The sequence below is a fragment of the Pungitius pungitius genome, chromosome 12 (genome assembly GCF_949316345.1).
Source record: "Pungitius pungitius chromosome 12, fPunPun2.1, whole genome shotgun sequence".
In the NCBI taxonomy this organism is placed as follows: domain Eukaryota; kingdom Metazoa; phylum Chordata; class Actinopteri; order Perciformes; family Gasterosteidae; genus Pungitius; species Pungitius pungitius.
The window spans coordinates 15079552-15105651 of NC_084911.1; the positions used below are offsets into that span (position 1 = coordinate 15079552).

Below are 26100 nucleotides of genomic sequence, written 5' to 3' on the forward strand. Positions count from 1 at the left end.
GAGGGAACTTTAGAAGGATATCTGGGTGTAGTTGGTTGGTTGGAGCCGGGGGAGGGTGCTGGAGCGCTGGCAACCCGCCAGCAACCTGCCCCACCTCCATCAGCGGACAATCTCTCCAGCACGCCTACTCTGGCGTTTGAGACACTCCCTGCGGGTCGGGAATGGCGCCGCCGTCTGCTGCGGTCGGTGGGTAGTATGCCAGGGGGAACGCGGCCCGTCGCGGGGCCGGTGTGGGTCAATCCGCTGGCCCCGGCTGTCTTCCTCCCCGCGGTATGGCTCCTGGTCGGGTTGCGGTCGACGCTTCCCCTTTGCCTCCTCGCCTGCTGGGATGCACCGCCAGATGGTCCTCAGCCAGGGTAACCGCTGCCTCCAAGGTCGGGGCCGGTGATACTGCACCCACGCCGCAGTCCGTTCCGGGAGCCCCACCATAAGCTGCTCCAACACCACCTTCTCCATTACTGCCTGCGCCCCACCCGGCCCGTTCGGAAGCAACCATCTGGCCGCGGCGTCCTGGAGACGCTGCCCGTATGCCAGAGATGCTCACGAGTCCCAAAGCTCGAGTCCGAGTCGAGTCTGAAGTCTTTCGAGGACGAGTCTGAAGTCACCGTGTGTGCGACTCGAGTCGCACTTGAGTCCCGAGTCTCCAACTCGAGTTCCCATCTCTTATCAACGTCCCCTTTACCGTAAAAAAAACATACCAACAACTTTTTGCTCCTTCTTTACTCTTTACTTAATGTTTTTTTTTGTGGTTTTTCCCATAAAATGAAAATACGAAGCGTAGCCGCTAAACCGGAAGTACGTAGATTTTAACAGTAAGAATCGACGCAACCGTCTGTAATGACAGCGGTTACCAGGGTAACGAGGAGAAAAGTTCATGAACGGATATAAATAAATAATCCTGGTCTGACGGGATGTGTTAGCAGCAGTAGTTGACTACACACGCTGCTCTTGGCTCTGATATTTTTTGTCCACGTATTGTTTTGCTTCAGTGAGCAGAACAGAGACAGTTAAAGGAGATCGCAGAGTAAACGGTCCGCCGCTGGAACGCATAGGTCCCGACGTCAGCGAACCGTCGGTCGGACCGCCAGCGGCACCAGCGGCACCACCGCCTTCCCGTCAGCGCCACCCAGCAGCGGCATTCGACATCTTTCTCGTGTGTGGCCGCGCGTGCGCAGCCAGCAATATGTGTCAATGTACGCGTTACGTAGGCAGGTAACGGAGGGAGCGATATAGCGAGCTCATCAGATTTTTCCTAAAATTAAACATTGTTCACGAGTCCCAAAGCTCGAGTCCGAGTCGAGTCTGAAGTCTTTCGAGGACGAGTCTGAAGTCGAGTCGGAAGTCACCGTGTGTGCGACTCGAGTCGCACTCGAGTCCGAGTCTCCAACTCGAGTCCAACTCGAGTCCCCATCTCTGCCGTATGCAAACGGCCAGTCCTCCGGCCCCAGCCTGGCCTCGCGAAACTGGCGGCGGTGGTCCTCCGGGAGCAGTCCCAGCGCCCTTCCGCACGGCCGCATACTCCCGTCGTGCCGCCGGTGGGAGTCCCATGGCCGCCGTCTGCGCTTTCCCCGTCAGGAGCGATAACAGCAGTACCGGCCACTCATCCTCCGGCCAGCCACACGCCTCCGCCGTCGCCTCGGAGGCCTCCAGGTATGCTTGGACATCATCCTCCGCTGTCAGCCGGTGGAGTGTCAGCCCGGCCAAGAACAAGCACCTTCCCTATCAAAGTCAGGCTTCTGCTCCTCCAGAGAGCAAGCTTCTTCTGCACTGCCATAAAGCGCCTGTTCCAGTTGGCCGTGGCACTATGGGCTGTCTCAAAGCTGACCCCTAGTACCTTCAGGGGTCCCTTTCAGAGCGGGAGCCCTCCTGGTACCTTGGTCCCGTCTTTCCAACGCCCAAAGTACTTCACCGACAACTTGGCATGATTTAATTTTGCGCTAGCCGCCCGACCGAAACTCTGGAAAATCTCCAATGATCGGACTAGGCAAGCATCGCCGTCCAGCAGCAGAGTGGTGTTGTCTGCGTACTGAGACAGTTTGACTCGTAGGCCTCCACTGCCAGGTATCAGGAAACCTTTAACACCCGGGTCAGCCCGAATGGCTGCCGCCAGGGGCTCCATATAAAGGATGTAGAGCAGTGTTGAGAGTGAACACCCCTGTCTGATTCCTGCGTGCAAACTGAAAAACTCCCCCAAATGACCATTAAAGTAGTCAATCTACTGTATAACCTGAACTAAAATCTTTAGGGACACGTTTAAAAAAAAGTAAGATATTCTAACATGACCGAAAGCCATTAATATGACAATAATCCAATAGTAACCACATTATTAGAAATCAACATGTTAAGTGACCAGGCACATATTTTATTTATTTGTTAACAACTTCATCAGGTTAGTGACCAATTGACCAATACATCTATAATTTCACCCAACAACAGCCATGGTATAACAAAGGCACAATTTACCCTTGACACACCCCCATCACAACCACCCCCCCAAAAGAAAAAAAAAAGGAGGAACACAACATTTTCCGGGTGCTAACACAAAAATGTTTTTATATATAGTATATATATTATAGTTAGTAAAAAAAAGAAACGATACTCAGCTCAAAATTAAATGAATTAATAATAATGTAATAACAATAACTTATATCTAAAACAATGGGAAAAGGGTACTTTTACAACAACTTCGAATGCAGCACAAAGCTGGCAAGGCAAATTTCACGTGAACGCAACATCTGTGTTTTTCAGACAACGGCAGCTACAGACTGTGAAACACAGACACACTTTTACACCGTTTAGCTGTCAGTATTTTAACCAACAAAACATACATGCCCATTGGAATTTAAAATCATCACATTGAACATGAAGTATTCGCAAGAGGATGCGACAACGCTGAACAAATTAATACTGCAATTTGAGTCAGAATTATAATGAAATCATTGACATGTTTATTTGGATAAATTGTAAATTCTGATCTTGTAATGGTTAAATTGGTTAAATTCTAAATTTCTCATAAATCCAAACATTACTCCCATCAAGTAGATAAACACATATGTCATGTTTCCACCACATCTGAACTCCTCCCAGTTATCTGCATAAATGGAACAACACAAATGAGATAAAGCTTATGTGGCAGATGAATCTAATCGTAAAACCCAACTTCATAACATCAGTTTAGATTAAATATGTCTCTCCCTTCAGAAGACCGGGCTGATGGGCACACCCCTCTTGGGTATGTAGGGTTTCGCCATGGTAACCATCTTGATGCAGTCAATGATTGGACAGACGCTGAGGCACAGAGTGCAGCCCGTGCAGCTGTCGGTCACCCTGGGCAGGTGGGTCTCTGGGTCAAACGTTATGGCCTGTGAGAGAGCAAAGGAGTCGCTTTAAGAGGCAGTTAGGTCTTCAAAACAATAGTGGCAGACGCTGACATACCTGGTATCCAGAGTCGTTGCAGGTCATGTAACATTTTCCACAGTTGATACACATCTCCTCATCTATGACAGCCTGGACCTGAGGACAGGGGAGGGTCATGAGTAGTGGCGGCTGGCCAATAGAGGGCCAGGGGGCGTGGCCCACCGTTCAGCGCCTCTCCTTGAGCCACACAAATAATGTGTGTACGTATATATACATATAGCAGGGGCCCTAATAGGTGGGCTGCAGTCAGGATCCAGAACCAGTGAGCGGTGCATCCGGGCCCTGGACCTCTAACATTGTGATTCAAACAAACCAGTTAGGAGCCCAGTATGATCAGAACACCCTAACACACACAGTGCTGTCATCACAGAGGAATGAAGCTGAATCGAGATAAACAGATAAAGTCCCGACACAAGGATGTCTTTTATTATTTATTATTAAGATGAGATTATTATTTGGTAGTATACAGGGCCTTTTTGGGGGGAACATCAAATTGACTGTTCATAAACCAGGTAAATACAGTAAGTTCAAAATATTTCCGCTATGTATTTTTACAGTTTTTTTAATCCAGTCCTTGATGATTGAATTTATTGTTAGAGTATGTGTTATCTATATTTAAACCATTATAGTTCACAATATAAATAGTTGAGCTATTATTAGATTTAACTTTCTTTATTGTATTAGACAGTTGTTGACCTCAAAGAAATGTTGATACAACTTCAATAGACTGTATTTAAAATAAAATCATAGCGCAAGTTAGACGTTATAGTATTGTTACAGAACTTTGCATGATGGACATTTTCTGTAAATTATATACTTTTGTATGTATGAAATAACACGCTGGACAAAGGTACCTGCTCCATGTTGTTGAACTCCTGGTACGCTCCGATGTGGCGCAGCGCTCTGGCTATCACGTCCTACACGCACAACACACACACACAGTACCCACAGCCATTCAAAGTGCATGTCATCGCCCAAAGCACAATAAAACAAGTAGAGGGAGTGTCTTACCTTGACCGCGGGGACAGTTTTTTTTGCCTCGTTGACGCGGCCGATGCCGACGTCCTTCACGTCTGTTTCTACGTTTCAGAGCTTTTTCTTGTACTCTGCGATGGCGTCTGTCCTCTGCTGGAGGTACGGCCCAAAGCTCGGGAGGCTCTACACACGCAAACACACAAGGAGTAATTCAGCAGGATGGTTGACGTAGTAAAACTGCAGCAGTATTATTGGTAGAAAGTGGTGGTACCTTTCCCACCAGGTCCACCAGTCTGGGAACTGGTTTCCCCTTCTGGTGTCTCTCTGTCGGAGGAGACTGGCCGTCCCAGTCCTTCAGCTCCACGCTCTTTAGGTACAACAAGGCCTTCAGACCTGAACACAAATATACACACAGATGGCATCATCATGCAGTCTATGGGAGGAGTGATCTTCACTTAAATATACTAAAAATACCATTCCGTTGAGCTGAAAAAGGCACAGGTTGACCATGAGTCATTGATTTAGATTTCAAAGAATGCATGCGTTTTACTGTTCAAATCTGCAGCTTAAACAGCGCCAGTCCAAAACATCATCACAGCACATTTGTATCCTATTAGACGTGTGTGGGTAATGCCTCGTGTTATGGCTGACGCCGGCTCGAATCGCACACATCACCTTGTTTCAAGGTCCAATATGCTCAATCTGCTTCATGTCTTTTCACTAAGTAGAACATACACTTATTTATTTGTTCATTGACTGTATGAGTTATGAGGAGGTGGTACATTCCAAGCATTAATTGCACGAAAACCAACTGGACGTATGAACAGAGAAACAATGACATACCCACACAGTAATCCTCGATCACTGTGAAGTCCTGGTTCTGTACTGCACTGCACACCTGTAATCACACACAGCAAGTCAATAAAGTAGCATTTCATTTAGCTTCGTGTGACTGCATTTTTTTCAATTCAGTGTAGAGTTGTTTTTGTTGTTTTTAACATGTTTCACAATATGTTATTAAGAACATATTGCATGAGGGAATTAGTTAGTAACACTTGTCACCTGTAACACTGACGCCCCGGCGTGGAGGAACTGTAGGCCGCTCTCTGCCGAGTCGATGCCTCCGGTGGCCAGGACTGGGAAGCCAGGAATTGCTCTGTCGATGGCGGACACTGCTCTGAGAGCAATGGGTCTGATGGCATTACCTGCAAACATTGTTGATTATATGGAGAGCTACTTCAGTGAGAACACCGTGTGTCTTTAACTCTCTCATAAAGGATACTGCTGTTGTATCTACAAATCTCACACGTAAAAGTGCAATGAGACAACCTTTGCTTTTAGCTCACTTGAATACTTCAGGGCACTGAAAAATGACACCTGCTTGTGGTAGGTTGCCTTGGTTACAGTTGGTTATAAGCATAGACTGAATACAAGAAGTCAACATAGTTGTTGTTACGTCACCCATCGGTTTGTTTTGTTGCAACCAAAGAACAGAGTTCATCATATTTGGAATGCGCAGGAGTGAAGTAGAGAAAGCGAAGCGTCTCCGGTAGTGGCAGCAACCTGTCACTCAGTGGAGCATACCCTGCTTCATGGTCTAATTGACTAAAAAGACCAGGTACTAAATGAACTTTACGCCCTGTTGTAGAAGACTTGAAACCAGCGATTAATGTTTACTGAGGGAATAAATCAAGAGAGAAGTAGAGTCACGAAATGAAATGGTAAAGGGAACACTGCTCTAGAGCTGTCGCCCCCTGGTGGTCAGTGGAGAGAGATGTTAAGACACTCTGCAGAAGAGGAGGTCACCACCTTGTTACGAGGCAGAAGGCCCTACATGCAGGGTTCGAAATGACTACCCCTAAAATGTAACTATAAAAAATACTGAAGACTACCTTGCTACACTATTATATTGACATATTTTGAAGGTGGGATAATGGTCTGTCTGATGTTTTTCATGTTAACGGCCGTTAAGACACCTGTACCGTATTAGCACCGGGTCTCGGACCCACCCCCCCCAACCCCCCAAAAGAACAACTTTTCGGTCTACACATTTTCCCATTCAAAACTCACAGACTTGAATTAAGTCCTCGCTATCTTTCGTAATCACTGACTGGACAATTATGTTGGCATGCTAGCTTTGAATAACACGTCTAGCTAACTGCTACATGTCAGCTGTTAGCTGGCAGTTTGGCTTCATACACGTACAGCAAGAAACGTTGATAAACGCACTCTTCTAATCATTACGTTACACTGGGTATCTGAGTTAGTTAATGCAACTTTTGATATAGGAACACCAACTCCAAATATTTTACCATAATAAGCAATTATTATGGAGATATAAACATAATCGAAGCACTTACAGGATTTTCATGAGGGATTTCACTCTTTGTGAGGCTTCGTTCAACAGTAACCTACGTGTCTGCGTCATAGAGCACAACAACTATCTGTGATGCTATTGGCTGCCCTGATTGCTGCCCATTTGGGTTAGGAAATGAATTAATTATTGTTATAAATATAAAACGTCACTAAAGACCTATCATTTTTAATGTTAAAAATATTTGTCGGGGACCCCCCAAAATCTAAAAATAAATTCTTATAGCGGGTCCCTAATGACTTATAGGGGGTCCGGGACCCCCTCATTACGAACCCTGCTTTAACACACATCTGGAAGGAGAGACACTTTGTTCAATGGGCATGTGTTTTCAGGGTTAAATACATTTAAGAAACCATCAAGTCAATGATTAGTCAATATTTAAAATGAAATACGGTAGACATGTCTTTTTCCGCCATTTTGAATTGAGTGAAAAACACATTTTTGGCAATTTCACTGTCTTTGTATTTTGGTACGCTGACATCCAATTTTTACATAGTGTGCAAGGTGAAAAAAAATACTCTGGATTTTTATCATGGTCAAAAGTAGATTTTTTTCTCTCTTTAAAGTAATTTTAGAATATATATATATATATATATATATATATATATATATATATGTGAGTCTATAGTGGGTTTTGTTGCGTGCTACTGCAATCAGGGAATGCATCACCACGTTCAGGAGGGGGAGGGGGGGAGGATTCCGTGGCAACGGAATGCGATGACATCATCAAGTCATGTGTCACTCACAAAGAACTTCAGAGTGATCATTGATCATTGGCATTCTTCACGAAGGCTCTGGCTGCTCGACTTTAAAAAACAGACGATAGACCCTTTTGGGTGACGGATGCAGGGCCGGCGTACGGAGTTGGAATAAAATGACGCGTAAGATGCAGGGGTAATAAGAGAGAAGTCAAACGTGTAGTAGACCCCACCAGGTAGTCATCACTCCTTCATCTCCAACTGCATCAACTCATCCATCTACCCCCCGGTCCCCGTCCAGCCACGCTGTCAACCCCAATAACACCTGGGGTTGACAGCGCCCCCCTGCCAGGACCAGACAGGGAGCCTGACAACAGTTCTTGGAGTCTGAAGTAACAACCAGTTGGCTGCAAAACACAAACGGCTAAAGATCAAAACAAAGGCTCTTGTACTCTGCGATGGCGTCTGTCCTCTGCTGGAGGTACGGCCCAAAGCTCGGGAGGCTCTACACACGCAAACACACAAGGAGTAATTCAGCAGGATGGTTGACGTAGTAAAACTGCAGCAGTATTATTGGTAGAAAGTGGTGGTACCTTTCCCACCAGGTCCACCAGTCTGGGAACTGGTTTCCCCTTCTGGTGTCTCTCTGTCGGAGGAGACTGGCCGTCCCAGTCCTTCAGCTCCACGCTCTTTAGGTACAACAAGGCCTTCAGACCTGAACACAAATATACACACAGATGGCATCATCATGCAGTCTATGGGAGGAGTGATCTTCACTTAAATATACTAAAAATACCATTCCGTTGAGCTGAAAAAGGCACAGGTTGACCATGAGTCATTGATTTAGATTTCAAAGAATGCATGCGTTTTACTGTTCAAATCTGCAGCTTAAACAGCGCCAGTCCAAAACATCATCACAGCACATTTGTATCCTATTAGACGTGTGTGGGTAATGCCTCGTGTTATGGCTGACGCCGGCTCGAATCGCACACATCACCTTGTTTCAAGGTCCAATATGCTCAATCTGCTTCATGTCTTTTCACTAAGTAGAACATACACTTATTTATTTGTTCATTGACTGTATGAGTTATGAGGAGGTGGTACATTCCAAGCATTAATTGCACGAAAACCAACTGGACGTATGAACAGAGAAACAATGACATACCCACACAGTAATCCTCGATCACTGTGAAGTCCTGGTTCTGTACTGCACTGCACACCTGTAATCACACACAGCAAGTCAATAAAGTAGCATTTCATTTAGCTTCGTGTGACTGCATTTTTTTCAATTCAGTGTAGAGTTGTTTTTGTTGTTTTTAACATGTTTCACAATATGTTATTAAGAACATATTGCATGAGGGAATTAGTTAGTAACACTTGTCACCTGTAACACTGACGCCCCGGCGTGGAGGAACTGTAGGCCGCTCTCTGCCGAGTCGATGCCTCCGGTGGCCAGGACTGGGAAGCCAGGAATTGCTCTGTCGATGGCGGACACTGCTCTGAGAGCAATGGGTCTGATGGCATTACCTGCAAACATTGTTGATTATATGGAGAGCTACTTCAGTGAGAACACCGTGTGTCTTTAACTCTCTCATAAAGGATACTGCTGTTGTATCTACAAATCTCACACGTAAAAGTGCAATGAGACAACCTTTGCTTTTAGCTCACTTGAATACTTCAGGGCACTGAAAAATGACACCTGCTTGTGGTAGGTTGCCTTGGTTACAGTTGGTTATAAGCATAGACTGAATACAAGAAGTCAACATAGTTGTTGTTACGTCACCCATCGGTTTGTTTTGTTGCAACCAAAGAACAGAGTTCATCATATTTGGAATGCGCAGGAGTGAAGTAGAGAAAGCGAAGCGTCTCCGGTAGTGGCAGCAACCTGTCACTCAGTGGAGCATACCCTGCTTCATGGTCTAATTGACTAAAAAGACCAGGTACTAAATGAACTTTACGCCCTGTTGTAGAAGACTTGAAACCAGCGATTAATGTTTACTGAGGGAATAAATCAAGAGAGAAGTAGAGTCACAAAATGAAATGGTAAAGGGAACACTGCTCCAGAGCTGTCGCCCCCTGGTGGTCAGTGGAGAGAGATGTTAAGACACTCTGCAGAAGAGGAGGTCACCACCTTGTTACGAGGCAGAAGGCCCTACATGCAGGGTTCGAAATGACTACCCCTAAAATGTAACTATAAAAAATACTGAAGACTACCTTGCTACACTATTATATTGACATATTTTGAAGGTGGGATAATGGTCTGTCTGATGTTTTTCATGTTAACGGCCGTTAAGACACCTGTACCGTATTAGCACCGGGTCTCGGACCCACCCCCCCCAACCCCCCAAAAGAACAACTTTTCGGTCTACACATTTTCCCATTCAAAACTCACAGACTTGAATTAAGTCCTCGCTATCTTTCGTAATCACTGACTGGACAATTATGTTGGCATGCTAGCTTTGAATAACACGTCTAGCTAACTGCTACATGTCAGCTGTTAGCTGGCAGTTTGGCTTCATACACGTACAGCAAGAAACGTTGATAAACGCACTCTTCTAATCATTACGTTACACTGGGTATCTGAGTTAGTTAATGCAACTTTTGATATAGGAACACCAACTCCAAATATTTTACCATAATAAGCAATTATTATGGAGATATAAACATAATCGAAGCACTTACAGGATTTTCATGAGGGATTTCACTCTTTGTGAGGCTTCGTTCAACAGTAACCTACGTGTCTGCGTCATAGAGCACAACAACTATCTGTGATGCTATTGGCTGCCCTGATTGCTGCCCATTTGGGTTAGGAAATGAATTAATTATTGTTATAAATATAAAACGTCACTAAAGACCTATCATTTTTAATGTTAAAAATATTTGTCGGGGACCCCCCAAAATCTAAAAATAAATTCTTATAGCGGGTCCCTAATGACTTATAGGGGGTCCGGGACCCCCTCATTACGAACCCTGCTTTAACACACATCTGGAAGGAGAGACACTTTGTTCAATGGGCATGTGTTTTCAGGGTTAAATACATTTAAGAAACCATCAAGTCAATGATTAGTCAATATTTAAAATGAAATACGGTAGACATGTCTTTTTCCGCCATTTTGAATTGAGTGAAAAACACATTTTTGGCAATTTCACTGTCTTTGTATTTTGGTACGCTGACATCCAATTTTTACATAGTGTGCAAGGTGAAAAAAAATACTCTGGATTTTTATCATGGTCAAAAGTAGATTTTTTTCTCTCTTTAAAGTAATTTTAGAATATATATATATATATATATATATATGTGAGTCTATAGTGGGTTTTGTTGCGTGCTACTGCAATCAGGGAATGCATCACCACGTTCAGGAGGGGGAGGGGGGGAGGATTCCGTGGCAACGGAATGCGATGACATCATCAAGTCATGTGTCACTCACAAAGAACTTCAGAGTGATCATTGATCATTGGCATTCTTCACGAAGGCTCTGGCTGCTCGACTTTAAAAAACAGACGATAGACCCTTTTGGGTGACGGATGCAGGGCCGGCGTACGGAGTTGGAATAAAATGACGCGTAAGATGCAGGGGTAATAAGAGAGAAGTCAAACGTGTAGTAGACCCCACCAGGTAGTCATCACTCCTTCATCTCCAACTGCATCAACTCATCCATCTACCCCCCGGTCCCCGTCCAGCCACGCTGTCAACCCCAATAACACCTGGGGTTGACAGCGCCCCCCTGCCAGGACCAGACAGGGAGCCTGACAACAGTTCTTGGAGTCTGAAGTAACAACCAGTTGGCTGCAAAACACAAACGGCTAAAGATCAAAACAAAGGCTCTTGTACTCTGCGATGGCGTCTGTCCTCTGCTGGAGGTACGGCCCAAAGCTCGGGAGGCTCTACACACGCAAACACACAAGGAGTAATTCAGCAGGATGGTTGACGTAGTAAAACTGCAGCAGTATTATTGGTAGAAAGTGGTGGTACCTTTCCCACCAGGTCCACCAGTCTGGGAACTGGTTTCCCCTTCTGGTGTCTCTCTGTCGGAGGAGACTGGCCGTCCCAGTCCTTCAGCTCCAGGCTCTTTAGGTACAACAAGGCCTTCAGACCTGAACACAAATATACACACAGATGGCATCATCATGCAGTCTATGGGAGGAGTGATCTTCACTTAAATATACTAAAAATACCATTCCGTTGAGCTAAAAAAGGCACAGGTTGACCATGAGTCATTGATTTAGATTTCAAAGAATGCATGCGTTTTACTGTTCAAATCTGCAGCTTAAACAGCGCCAGTCCAAAACATCATCACAGCACATTTGTATCCTATTAGACGTGTGTGGGTAATGCCTCGTGTTATGGCTGACGCCGGCTCGAATCGCACACATCACCTTGTTTCAAGGTCCAATATGCTCAATCTGCTTCATGTCTTTTCACTAAGTAGAACATACACTTATTTATTTGTTCATTGACTGTATGAGTTATGAGGAGGTGGTACATTCCAAGCATTAATTGCACGAAAACCAACTGGACGTATGAACAGAGAAACAATGACATACCCACACAGTAATCCTCGATCACTGTGAAGTCCTGGTTCTGTACTGCACTGCACACCTGTAATCACACACAGCAAGTCAATAAAGTAGCATTTCATTTAGCTTCGTGTGACTGCATTTTTTTCAATTCAGTGTAGAGTTGTTTTTGTTGTTTTTAACATGTTTCACAATATGTTATTAAGAACATATTGCATGAGGGAATTAGTTAGTAACACTTGTCACCTGTAACACTGATGCCCCGGCGTGGAGGAACTGTAGGCCGCTCTCTGCCGAGTCGATGCCTCCGGTGGCCAGGACTGGGAAGCCAGGAATTGCTCTGTCGATGGCGGACACTGCTCTGAGAGCAATGGGTCTGATGGCATTACCTGCAAACATTGTTGATTATATGGAGAGCTACTTCAGTGAGAACACCGTGTGTCTTTAACTCTCTCATAAAGGATACTGCTGTTGTATCTACAAATCTCAAACGTAAAAGTGCAATGAGACAACCTTTGCTTTTAGCTCACTTGAATACTTCAGGGCACTGAAAAATGACACCTGCTTGTGGTAGGTTGCCTTGGTTACAGTTGGTTATAAGCATAGACTGAATACAAGAAGTCAACATAGTTGTTGTTACGTCACCCATCGGTTTGTTTTGTTGCAACCAAAGAACAGAGTTCATCATATTTGGAATGCGCAGGAGTGAAGTAGAGAAAGCGAAGCGTCTCCGGTAGTGGCAGCAACCTGTCACTCAGTGGAGCATACCCTGCTTCATGGTCTAATTGACTAAAAAGACCAGGTACTAAATGAACTTTACGCCCTGTTGTAGAAGACTTGAAACCAGCGATTAATGTTTACTGAGGGAATAAATCAAGAGAGAAGTAGAGTCACGAAATGAAATGGTAAAGGGAACACTGCTCTAGAGCTGTCGCCCCCTGGTGGTCAGTGGAGAGAGATGTTAAGACACACTGTCTTTGTATTTTGGTACGCTGACATCAAATTTTTACATAGTGTGCAAGGTGAAAAAAAATACTCTGGATTTTTATCATGGTCAAAAGTAGATTTTTTTCTCTCTTTAAAGTAATTTTAGAATATATATATATATATATATATATATATATATATGTGAGTCTATAGTGGGTTTTGTTGCGTGCTACTGCAATCAGGGAATGCATCACCACGTTCAGGAGGGGGAGGGGGGGAGGATTCCGTGGCAACGGAATGCGATGACATCATCAAGTCATGTGTCACTCACAAAGAACTTCAGAGTGATCATTGATCATTGGCATTCTTCACGAAGGCTCTGGCTGCTCGACTTTAAAAAACAGACGATAGACCCTTTTGGGTGACGGATGCAGGGCCGGCGTACGGAGTTGGAATAAAATGACGCGTAAGATGCAGGGGTAATAAGAGAGAAGTCAAACGTGTAGTAGACCCCACCAGGTAGTCATCACTCCTTCATCTCCAACTGCATCAACTCATCCATCTACCCCCCGGTCCCCGTCCAGCCACGCTGTCAACCCCAATAACACCTGGGGTTGACAGCGCCCCCCTGCCAGGACCAGACAGGGAGCCTGACAACAGTTCTTGGAGTCTGAAGTAACAACCAGTTGGCTGCAAAACACAAACGGCTAAAGATCAAAACAAAGGCTCTGGCTGCTCGACTTTAAAAAACAGACGATAGACCCTTTTGGGTGACAGATGCCGGGCCGGCGTACGGAGTTGGAAAAAATGATGCGTAAGATGCAGGGGTAATAAGAGAGAAGTCAGACGCGTAGTAGACCCCACCAGGTAGTCATCACTCCTTCATCTCCAACTGCATCAGCTCATCCATCTACCCCCCGGTCCCCGTCCAGCCACGCTTCAACCCCAATAACACCTGGGGTTGACAGCGCCCCCCTGCCAGGACCAGACAGGGAGCCTGACAACAGTTCTTGGAGTCTGAAGTAACAACCAGTTGGCTGCAAAACACAAACGGCTAAAGATCAAAACAAAGGCTCTGGCTGCTCGACTTTAAAAAACAGACGATAGACCCTTTTGGGTGACAGATGCCGGGCCGGCGTACGGAGTTGGAAAAAATGATGCGTAAGATGCAGGGGTAATAAGAGAGAAGTCAGACGCGTAGTAGACCCCACCAGGTAGTCATCACTCCTTCATCTCCAACTGCATCAGCTCATCCATCTACCCCCCGGTCCCCGTCCAGCCACGCTTCAACCCCAATAACACCTGGGGTTGACAGAGCCCCCCTGCCAGGTCCAGGCAGGGAGCCGCCTCCTCATTCATTGCTAAATGTCATGCAAAGGGAAAACTTTTATTCCCTGTGCTCTGGTAAGTGTTTTTCCTTTTCTAATATCATAGACGATAATATAGGACTAATATCATAGAAGATAATATAGGGCTAATGTCATATAGCATAATATAGGACTAATATATAACACAATATAGGACTAATATACAACATAATATAGGGCTGATATCATATAGCATAATATAACATAATAACAAGTTTCCCCTTTGCATGATATTTATCAATGAATGAGAATGAACTTGGCTTCAATTCGGCCGTGGGTTTTTCCCCTCCTTTAAGGTTTCCCACATAAAAAAAAAAAAGTCTCCCCCGTGAATCGCCACCTTAACGCGGTGGAGGAGTTTGCGTGGCTCAGTGATCCTGTGATCCGGTGTCTCTGTGGCCCGAGGACAACAACAGGTCTCAGGAGAGTCCTGACTAAGAGCGATTCAAAAAAACATTCAAAATATCTGTATTTCCCAAAAAAACACAATCCAACACACAGAAAAGAAAGGTTCTTAAATGGCAGTGGGTTCTACGAAGAACTTCTTAAGAACCATTTAATCTATTGGATGGTTCTACGCAGGGTTCGAAATGACTTAGGACTCTTGGGGGGTCCCCTGAAATGTAACTATAATAATACTGAAGAATACCTTGCTACACTATATACTGCAGGCAAAATGATATTGACATATTTTGAAGGTGGGATAATGGTCTTTTTTTCTGTTTTTCATGGTTTGGGCTGGTCCCAGTATTGTAGTGGTGTCTGGAGGAGCGGATTGGCTATAATCAAACAGGTAACCCTGTAATTCTGGAGCAACAAAGTTACAGCACGTTATATAAATCCCTGACATGACAAAGTGGAAAACAGGTCATTCTTTCCTTGAGCAAGGAAGTTAACTAAGTTACCTAAATCCACTAGGTGTACTCAATATGGCAGCACCATGCACCTTCAAAGGGTTTGATCAAATACAAATGGCATTTCTCATCCCTTATGTTAATAGGATTTGTAAAACAACTAGCCGCTGGATTGAATAATAATGATGTCTATAAAGACTGTACCTACATTAGATGGTTTACTTTGTTTTAAAGTAGTCAATCTACTGTATAACCTGAACTAAAATCTTTAGGGACACGTTTAAAAAAAAGTAAGATATTCTAACATGACCGAAAGCCATTAATATGACAATAATCCAATAGTAACCACATTATTAGAAATCAACATGTTAAGTGACCAGGCACATATTTTATTTATTTGTTAACAACTTCATCAGGTTAGTGACCAATTGACCAATACATCTATAATTTCACCCAACAACAGCCATGGTATAACAAAGGCACAATTTACCCTTGACACACCCCCATCACAACCACCCCCCCAAAAGAAAAAAAAAAGGAGGAACACAACATTTTCCGGGTGCTAACACAAAAATGTTTTTATATATAGTATATATATTATAGTTAGTAAAAAAAAGAAACGATACTCAGCTCAAAATTAAATGAATTAATAATAATGTAATAACAATAACTTATATCTAAAACAATGGGAAAAGGGTACTTTTACAACAACTTCGAATGCAGCACAAAGCTGGCAAGGCAAATTTCACGTGAACGCAACATCTGTGTTTTTCAGACAACGGCAGCTACAGACTGTGAAACACAGACACACTTTTACACCGTTTAGCTGTCAGTATTTTAACCAACAAAACATACATGCCCATTGGAATTTAAAATCATCACATTGAACATGAAGTATTCGCAAGAGGATGCGACAACGCTGAACAAATTAATACTGCAATTTGAGTCAGAATTATAATGAAATCATTGACATGTTTATTTGGATAAATTGTAAATTCTGATCTTGTAATGGTTAAATTGGTTAAATTCTAAATTTCTCATAAATCCAAACATTACTCCCATCAAGTAGATAAACACATATGTCATGTTTCCACCACATCTGAACTCCTCCCAGTTATCTGCATAAATGGAACAACACAAATGAGATAAAGCTTATGTGGCAGATGAATCTAATCGTAAAACCCAACTTCATAACATCAGTTTAGATTAAATATGTCTCTCCCTTCAGAAGACCGGGCTGATGGGCACACCCCTCTTGGGTATGTAGGGTTTCGCCATGGTAACCATCTTGATGCAGTCAATGATTGGACAGACGCTGAGGCACAGAGTGCAGCCCGTGCAGCTGTCGGTCACCCTGGGCAGGTGGGTCTCTGGGTCAAACGTTATGGCCTGTGAGAGAGCAAAGGAGTCGCTTTAAGAGGCAGTTAGGTCTTCAAAACAATAGTGGCAGACGCTGACATACCTGGTATCCAGAGTCGTTGCAGGTCATGTAACATTTTCCACAGTTGATACACATCTCCTCATCTATGACAGCCTGGACCTGAGGACAGGGGAGGGTCATGAGTAGTGGCGGCTGGCCAATAGAGGGCCAGGGGGCGTGGCCCACCGTTCAGCGCCTCTCCTTGAGCCACACAAATAATGTGTGTACGTATATATACATATAGCAGGGGCCCTAATAGGTGGGCTGCAGTCAGGATCCAGAACCAGTGAGCGGTGCATCCGGGCCCTGGACCTCTAACATTGTGATTCAAACAAACCAGTTAGGAGCCCAGTATGATCAGAACACCCTAACACACACAGTGCTGTCATCACAGAGGAATGAAGCTGAATCGAGATAAACAGATAAAGTCCCGACACAAGGATGTCTTTTATTATTTATTATTAAGATGAGATTATTATTTGGTAGTATACAGGGCCTTTTTGGGGGGAACATCAAATTGACTGTTCATAAACCAGGTAAATACAGTAAGTTCAAAATATTTCCGCTATGTATTTTTACAGTTTTTTTAATCCAGTCCTTGATGATTGAATTTATTGTTAGAGTATGTGTTATCTATATTTAAACCATTATAGTTCACAATATAAATAGTTGAGCTATTATTAGATTTAACTTTCTTTATTGTATTAGACAGTTGTTGACCTCAAAGAAATGTTGATACAACTTCAATAGACTGTATTTAAAATAAAATCATAGCGCAAGTTAGACGTTATAGTATTGTTACAGAACTTTGCATGATGGACATTTTCTGTAAATTATATACTTTTGTATGTATGAAATAACACGCTGGACAAAGGTACCTGCTCCATGTTGTTGAACTCCTGGTACGCTCCGATGTGGCGCAGCGCTCTGGCTATCACGTCCTACACGCACAACACACACACACAGTACCCACAGCCATTCAAAGTGCATGTCATCGCCCAAAGCACAATAAAACAAGTAGAGGGAGTGTCTTACCTTGACCGCGGGGACAGTTTTTTTTGCCTCGTTGACGCGGCCGATGCCGACGTCCTTCACGTCTGTTTCTACGTTTCAGAGCTTTTTCTTGTACTCTGCGATGGCGTCTGTCCTCTGCTGGAGGTACGGCCCAAAGCTCGGGAGGCTCTACACACGCAAACACACAAGGAGTAATTCAGCAGGATGGTTGACGTAGTAAAACTGCAGCAGTATTATTGGTAGAAAGTGGTGGTACCTTTCCCACCAGGTCCACCAGTCTGGGAACTGGTTTCCCCTTCTGGTGTCTCTCTGTCGGAGGAGACTGGCCGTCCCAGTCCTTCAGCTCCAGGCTCTTTAGGTACAACAAGGCCTTCAGACCTGAACACAAATATACACACAGATGGCATCATCATGCAGTCTATGGGAGGAGTGATCTTCACTTAAATATACTAAAAATACCATTCCGTTGAGCTGAAAAAGGCACAGGTTGACCATGAGTCATTGATTTAGATTTCAAAGAATGCATGCGTTTTACTGTTCAAATCTGCAGCTTAAACAGCGCCAGTCCAAAACATCATCACAGCACATTTGTATCCTATTAGACGTGTGTGGGTAATGCCTCGTGTTATGGCTGACGCCGGCTCGAATCGCACACATCACCTTGTTTCAAGGTCCAATATGCTCAATCTGCTTCATGTCTTTTCACTAAGTAGAACATACACTTATTTATTTGTTCATTGACTGTATGAGTTATGAGGAGGTGGTACATTCCAAGCATTAATTGCACGAAAACCAACTGGACGTATGAACAGAGAAACAATGACATACCCACACAGTAATCCTCGATCACTGTGAAGTCCTGGTTCTGTACTGCACTGCACACCTGTAATCACACACAGCAAGTCAATAAAGTAGCATTTCATTTAGCTTCGTGTGACTGCATTTTTTTCAATTCAGTGTAGAGTTGTTTTTGTTGTTTTTAACATGTTTCACAATATGTTATTAAGAACATATTGCATGAGGGAATTAGTTAGTAACACTTGTCACCTGTAACACTGACGCCCCGGCGTGGAGGAACTGTAGGCCGCTCTCTGCCGAGTCGATGCCTCCGGTGGCCAGGACTGGGAAGCCAGGAATTGCTCTGTCGATGGCGGACACTGCTCTGAGAGCAATGGGTCTGATGGCATTACCTGCAAACATTGTTGATTATATGGAGAGCTACTTCAGTGAGAACACCGTGTGTCTTTAACTCTCTCATAAAGGATACTGCTGTTGTATCTACAAATCTCACACGTAAAAGTGCAATGAGACAACCTTTGCTTTTAGCTCACTTGAATACTTCAGGGCACTGAAAAATGACACCTGCTTGTGGTAGGTTGCCTTGGTTACAGTTGGTTATAAGCATAGACTGAATACAAGAAGTCAACATAGTTGTTGTTACGTCACCCATCGGTTTGTTTTGTTGCAACCAAAGAACAGAGTTCATCATATTTGGAATGCGCAGGAGTGAAGTAGAGAAAGCGAAGCGTCTCCGGTAGTGGCAGCAACCTGTCACTCAGTGGAGCATACCCTGCTTCATGGTCTAATTGACTAAAAAGACCAGGTACTAAATGAACTTTACGCCCTGTTGTAGAAGACTTGAAACCAGCGATTAATGTTTACTGAGGGAATAAATCAAGAGAGAAGTAGAGTCACAAAATGAAATGGTAAAGGGAACACTGCTCCAGAGCTGTCGCCCCCTGGTGGTCAGTGGAGAGAGATGTTAAGACACTCTGCAGAAGAGGAGGTCACCACCTTGTTACGAGGCAGAAGGCCCTACATGCAGGGTTCGAAATGACTACCCCTAAAATGTAACTATAAAAAATACTGAAGACTACCTTGCTACACTATTATATTGACATATTTTGAAGGTGGGATAATGGTCTGTCTGATGTTTTTCATGTTAACGGCCGTTAAGACACCTGTACCGTATTAGCACCGGGTCTCGGACCCACCCCCCCCAACCCCCCAAAAGAACAACTTTTCGGTCTACACATTTTCCCATTCAAAACTCACAGACTTGAATTAAGTCCTCGCTATCTTTCGTAATCACTGACTGGACAATTATGTTGGCATGCTAGCTTTGAATAACACGTCTAGCTAACTGCTACATGTCAGCTGTTAGCTGGCAGTTTGGCTTCATACACGTACAGCAAGAAACGTTGATAAACGCACTCTTCTAATCATTACGTTACACTGGGTATCTGAGTTAGTTAATGCAACTTTTGATATAGGAACACCAACTCCAAATATTTTACCATAATAAGCAATTATTATGGAGATATAAACATAATCGAAGCACTTACAGGATTTTCATGAGGGATTTCACTCTTTGTGAGGCTTCGTTCAACAGTAACCTACGTGTCTGCGTCATAGAGCACAACAACTATCTGTGATGCTATTGGCTGCCCTGATTGCTGCCCATTTGGGTTAGGAAATGAATTAATTATTGTTATAAATATAAAACGTCACTAAAGACCTATCATTTTTAATGTTAAAAATATTTGTCGGGGACCCCCCAAAATCTAAAAATAAATTCTTATAGCGGGTCCCTAATGACTTATAGGGGGTCCGGGACCCCCTCATTACGAACCCTGCTTTAACACACATCTGGAAGGAGAGACACTTTGTTCAATGGGCATGTGTTTTCAGGGTTAAATACATTTAAGAAACCATCAAGTCAATGATTAGTCAATATTTAAAATGAAATACGGTAGACATGTCTTTTTCCGCCATTTTGAATTGAGTGAAAAACACATTTTTGGCAATTTCACTGTCTTTGTATTTTGGTACGCTGACATCCAATTTTTACATAGTGTGCAAGGTGAAAAAAAATACTCTGGATTTTTATCATGGTCAAAAGTAGATTTTTTTCTCTCTTTAAAGTAATTTTAGAATATATATATATATATATATATATGTGAGTCTATAGTGGGTTTTGTTGCGTGCTACTGCAATCAGGGAATGCATCACCACGTTCAGGAGGGGGAGGGGGGGAGGATTCCGTGGCAACGGAATGCGATGACATCATCAAGTCATGTGTCACTCACAAAGAACTTCAGAGTGATCATTGATCATTGGCATTCTTCACGAAGGCTCTGGCTGCTCGACTTTAAAAAACAGACGATAGACCCTTTTGGGTGACGGATGCAGGGCCGGCGTACGGAGTTGGAATAAAATGACGCGTAAGATGCAGGGGTAATAAGAGAGAAGTCAAACGTGTAGTAGACCCCACCAGGTAGTCATCACTCCTTCATCTCCAACTGCATCAACTCATCCATCTACCCCCCGGTCCCCGTCCAGCCACGCTGTCAACCCCAATAACACCTGGGGTTGACAGCGCCCCCCTGCCAGGACCAGACAGGGAGCCTGACAACAGTTCTTGGAGTCTGAAGTAACAACCAGTTGGCTGCAAAACACAAACGGCTAAAGATCAAAACAAAGGCTCTTGTACTCTGCGATGGCGTCTGTCCTCTGCTGGAGGTACGGCCCAAAGCTCGGGAGGCTCTACACACGCAAACACACAAGGAGTAATTCAGCAGGATGGTTGACGTAGTAAAACTGCAGCAGTATTATTGGTAGAAAGTGGTGGTACCTTTCCCACCAGGTCCACCAGTCTGGGAACTGGTTTCCCCTTCTGGTGTCTCTCTGTCGGAGGAGACTGGCCGTCCCAGTCCTTCAGCTCCACGCTCTTTAGGTACAACAAGGCCTTCAGACCTGAACACAAATATACACACAGATGGCATCATCATGCAGTCTATGGGAGGAGTGATCTTCACTTAAATATACTAAAAATACCATTCCGTTGAGCTGAAAAAGGCACAGGTTGACCATGAGTCATTGATTTAGATTTCAAAGAATGCATGCGTTTTACTGTTCAAATCTGCAGCTTAAACAGCGCCAGTCCAAAACATCATCACAGCACATTTGTATCCTATTAGACGTGTGTGGGTAATGCCTCGTGTTATGGCTGACGCCGGCTCGAATCGCACACATCACCTTGTTTCAAGGTCCAATATGCTCAATCTGCTTCATGTCTTTTCACTAAGTAGAACATACACTTATTTATTTGTTCATTGACTGTATGAGTTATGAGGAGGTGGTACATTCCAAGCATTAATTGCACGAAAACCAACTGGACGTATGAACAGAGAAACAATGACATACCCACACAGTAATCCTCGATCACTGTGAAGTCCTGGTTCTGTACTGCACTGCACACCTGTAATCACACACAGCAAGTCAATAAAGTAGCATTTCATTTAGCTTCGTGTGACTGCATTTTTTTCAATTCAGTGTAGAGTTGTTTTTGTTGTTTTTAACATGTTTCACAATATGTTATTAAGAACATATTGCATGAGGGAATTAGTTAGTAACACTTGTCACCTGTAACACTGACGCCCCGGCGTGGAGGAACTGTAGGCCGCTCTCTGCCGAGTCGATGCCTCCGGTGGCCAGGACTGGGAAGCCAGGAATTGCTCTGTCGATGGCGGACACTGCTCTGAGAGCAATGGGTCTGATGGCATTACCTGCAAACATTGTTGATTATATGGAGAGCTACTTCAGTGAGAACACCGTGTGTCTTTAACTCTCTCATAAAGGATACTGCTGTTGTATCTACAAATCTCAAACGTAAAAGTGCAATGAGACAACCTTTGCTTTTAGCTCACTTGAATACTTCAGGGCACTGAAAAATGACACCTGCTTGTGGTAGGTTGCCTTGGTTACAGTTGGTTATAAGCATAGACTGAATACAAGAAGTCAACATAGTTGTTGTTACGTCACCCATCGGTTTGTTTTGTTGCAACCAAAGAACAGAGTTCATCATATTTGGAATGCGCAGGAGTGAAGTAGAGAAAGCGAAGCGTCTCCGGTAGTGGCAGCAACCTGTCACTCAGTGGAGCATACCCTGCTTCATGGTCTAATTGACTAAAAAGACCAGGTACTAAATGAACTTTACGCCCTGTTGTAGAAGACTTGAAACCAGCGATTAATGTTTACTGAGGGAATAAATCAAGAGAGAAGTAGAGTCACGAAATGAAATGGTAAAGGGAACACTGCTCTAGAGCTGTCGCCCCCTGGTGGTCAGTGGAGAGAGATGTTAAGACACACTGTCTTTGTATTTTGGTACGCTGACATCAAATTTTTACATAGTGTGCAAGGTGAAAAAAAATACTCTGGATTTTTATCATGGTCAAAAGTAGATTTTTTTCTCTCTTTAAAGTAATTTTAGAATATATATATATATATATATATATATGTGAGTCTATAGTGGGTTTTGTTGCGTGCTACTGCAATCAGGGAATGCATCACCACGTTCAGGAGGGGGAGGGGGGGAGGATTCCGTGGCAACGGAATGCGATGACATCATCAAGTCATGTGTCACTCACAAAGAACTTCAGAGTGATCATTGATCATTGGCATTCTTCACGAAGGCTCTGGCTGCTCGACTTTAAAAAACAGACGATAGACCCTTTTGGGTGACGGATGCAGGGCCGGCGTACGGAGTTGGAATAAAATGACGCGTAAGATGCAGGGGTAATAAGAGAGAAGTCAAACGTGTAGTAGACCCCACCAGGTAGTCATCACTCCTTCATCTCCAACTGCATCAACTCATCCATCTACCCCCCGGTCCCCGTCCAGCCACGCTGTCAACCCCAATAACACCTGGGGTTGACAGCGCCCCCCTGCCAGGACCAGACAGGGAGCCTGACAACAGTTCTTGGAGTCTGAAGTAACAACCAGTTGGCTGCAAAACACAAACGGCTAAAGATCAAAACAAAGGCTCTGGCTGCTCGACTTTAAAAAACAGACGATAGACCCTTTTGGGTGACAGATGCCGGGCCGGCGTACGGAGTTGGAAAAAATGATGCGTAAGATGCAGGGGTAATAAGAGAGAAGTCAGACGCGTAGTAGACCCCACCAGGTAGTCATCACTCCTTCATCTCCAACTGCATCAGCTCATCCATCTACCCCCCGGTCCCCGTCCAGCCACGCTTCAACCCCAATAACACCTGGGGTTGACAGCGCCCCCCTGCCAGGACCAGACAGGGAGCCTGACAACAGTTCTTGGAGTCTGAAGTAACAACCAGTTGGCTGCAAAACACAAACGGCTAAAGATCAAAACAAAGGCTCTGGCTGCTCGACTTTAAAAAACAGACGATAGACCCTTTTGGGTGACAGATGCCGGGCCGGCGTACGGAGTTGGAAAAAATGATGCGTAAGATGCAGGGGTAATAAGAGAGAAGTCAGACGCGTAGTAGACCCCACCAGGTAGTCATCACTCCTTCATCTCCAACTGCATCAGCTCATCCATCTACCCCCCGGTCCCCGTCCAGCCACGCTTCAACCCCAATAACACCTGGGGTTGACAGAGCCCCCCTGCCAGGTCCAGGCAGGGAGCCGCCTCCTCATTCATTGCTAAATGTCATGCAAAGGGAAAACTTTTATTCCCTGTGCTCTGGTAAGTGTTTTTCCTTTTCTAATATCATAGACGATAATATAGGACTAATATCATAGAAGATAATATAGGGCTAATGTCATATAGCATAATATAGGACTAATATATAACACAATATAGGACTAATATACAACATAATATAGGGCTGATATCATATAGCATAATATAACATAATAACAAGTTTCCCCTTTGCATGATATTTATCAATGAATGAGAATGAACTTGGCTTCAATTCGGCCGTGGGTTTTTCCCCTCCTTTAAGGTTTCCCACATAAAAAAAAAAAAGTCTCCCCCGTGAATCGCCACCTTAACGCGGTGGAGGAGTTTGCGTGGCTCAGTGATCCTGTGATCCGGTGTCTCTGTGGCCCGAGGACAACAACAGGTCTCAGGAGAGTCCTGACTAAGAGCGATTCAAAAAAACATTCAAAATATCTGTATTTCCCAAAAAAACACAATCCAACACACAGAAAAGAAAGGTTCTTAAATGGCAGTGGGTTCTACGAAGAACTTCTTAAGAACCATTTAATCTATTGGATGGTTCTACGCAGGGTTCGAAATGACTTAGGACTCTTGGGGGGTCCCCTAAAATGTAACTATAATAATACTGAAGAATACCTTGCTACACTATATACTGCAGGCAAAATGATATTGACATATTTTGAAGGTGGGATAATGGTCTTTTTTTCTGTTTTTCATGGTTTGGGCTGGTCCCAGTATTGTAGTGGTGTCTGGAGGAGCGGATTGGCTATAATCAAACAGGTAACCCTGTAATTCTGGAGCAACAAAGTTACAGCACGTTATATAAATCCCTGACATGACAAAGTGGAAAACAGGTCATTCTTTCCTTGAGCAAGGAAGTTAACTAAGTTACCTAAATCCACTAGGTGTACTCAATATGGCAGCACCATGGACCTTCAAAGGGTTTGATCAAATACAAATGGCATTTCTCATCCCTTATGTTAATAGGATTTGTAAAACAACTAGCCGCTGGATTGAATAATAATGATGTCTATAAAGACTGTACCTACATTAGATGGTTTACTTTGTTTTAACCCTCCCGTTGTCCTCCCATCCTCCAGCAGTCGCACGCACGTACGTACGTACGCGCTTACGTCACGCGTTCAGCTATCATAAAACCCCGCCCTCCGGTAGTCGTACGTACGTACGCGCTTACGTCACGCGTTCAGCCATCATACACCCCCGCCCTCCGGCAGTCGCACGTACGTACGTACGCGCTTACGTCACGCGTTCAGCTATCATACAACCCCGCCCTCCGGTAGTCGCACGCACGTACGTACGCGCTTACGTCACGCGTTCAGCCATCATACACCCCCGCCCTCCGGCAGTCGCACGCACGTACGTACGCGCTTACGTCACGCGTTCAGCCATCATAGCCATCAACGGTCATTTCCGCCATTGGAACAGCAGCTGACTTGATGACGTCACCACGTCAGCTGGTCTTGCTAATACGCTTTAATTTAGTTTTTGATTTAAATATTTTACTATTAACAAGCTTTTGTCTCATTTTTTGTCTCAGAAATTGTATATATAAGCAGTCGTAAAATAGGTAGCTTTATCAAGGAGGTTGTAACAAAAAATAAACTATTATACTAAAATATTTTAATGCACACACACACACACCTACCGTTTGTCTTGTTACTCATCAAGAGGCTGATAATCAGCGTAGTGGTCCTCGTGCAGCAAGCCGCTGACCGCACATCAAAGATCTTACAGAGTACAATAATCCATATGTGGATTTTTTTATTCATTATTTTTACAATTCAGAGCTTCAGATTTTCTTTGAAGCTCTTCCGCCAGTTTAGACTCTCGAGCGCGGTGCTCACCTCGTGTCCTTTAATTAAAACCACGTTAAAAACGTACCAAGACTCGTCGTGGTACAGCTATGTCTCACGTATAAACCGCTACGGAGACGCGAAAACGACCGGCGGAGCATTTCACAGCAGACTCGACGAAAACAGGCCGCTCTCCGCGGGCTGCGAGATGATCAGCTGACCTCCCGGCGCTGGAGGGTGTCTG

The 26100-nt window shown here is 44.1% G+C and overlaps 2 protein-coding genes, 1 long non-coding RNA gene and 2 pseudogenes across 3 annotated transcripts; all 5 read right to left on the reverse strand.

Annotated features, from left to right (window-relative positions):
* Nucleotides 1–2333: 2333 nt before the first annotated feature.
* Nucleotides 2334–6403, reverse strand: LOC134133027 (dihydropyrimidine dehydrogenase [NADP(+)]-like; annotated as a pseudogene).
* A 1485-nt stretch (nucleotides 6404–7888) lies between these two features.
* LOC134132993 (dihydropyrimidine dehydrogenase [NADP(+)]-like) lies at nucleotides 7889–10558 on the reverse strand. The gene is made up of 4 exons (XM_062566215.1): nucleotides 8849–10558; nucleotides 8630–8684; nucleotides 8058–8179; nucleotides 7889–7969 (listed from the first exon to the last, which is right to left on the reverse strand). Exons 1-4 carry the CDS (start codon nucleotides 8999–9001, stop codon nucleotides 7889–7891), a joined length of 411 nt encoding a protein of 136 aa, XP_062422199.1. The 5' UTR covers nucleotides 9002–10558.
* Nucleotides 10559–11280: 722 nt separating this feature from the next.
* LOC134133034 (uncharacterized) lies at nucleotides 11281–12115 on the reverse strand. Its single transcript, XR_009957163.1, has 3 exons — nucleotides 12010–12115; nucleotides 11438–11559; nucleotides 11281–11349 (listed from the first exon to the last, which is right to left on the reverse strand). It is a non-coding gene; the product is annotated as an uncharacterized LOC134133034 (long non-coding RNA).
* A 3375-nt stretch (nucleotides 12116–15490) lies between these two features.
* LOC134133024 (dihydropyrimidine dehydrogenase [NADP(+)]-like) lies at nucleotides 15491–19544 on the reverse strand (annotated as a pseudogene).
* A 1485-nt stretch (nucleotides 19545–21029) lies between these two features.
* Nucleotides 21030–22219, reverse strand: LOC134132994 (dihydropyrimidine dehydrogenase [NADP(+)]-like). The gene is made up of 4 exons (XM_062566216.1): nucleotides 21990–22219; nucleotides 21771–21825; nucleotides 21199–21320; nucleotides 21030–21110 (listed from the first exon to the last, which is right to left on the reverse strand). Exons 1-4 carry the CDS (start codon nucleotides 22140–22142, stop codon nucleotides 21030–21032), a joined length of 411 nt encoding a protein of 136 aa, XP_062422200.1. The 5' UTR covers nucleotides 22143–22219.
* Between the last annotated feature and the right edge of the window lie 3881 nt (nucleotides 22220–26100).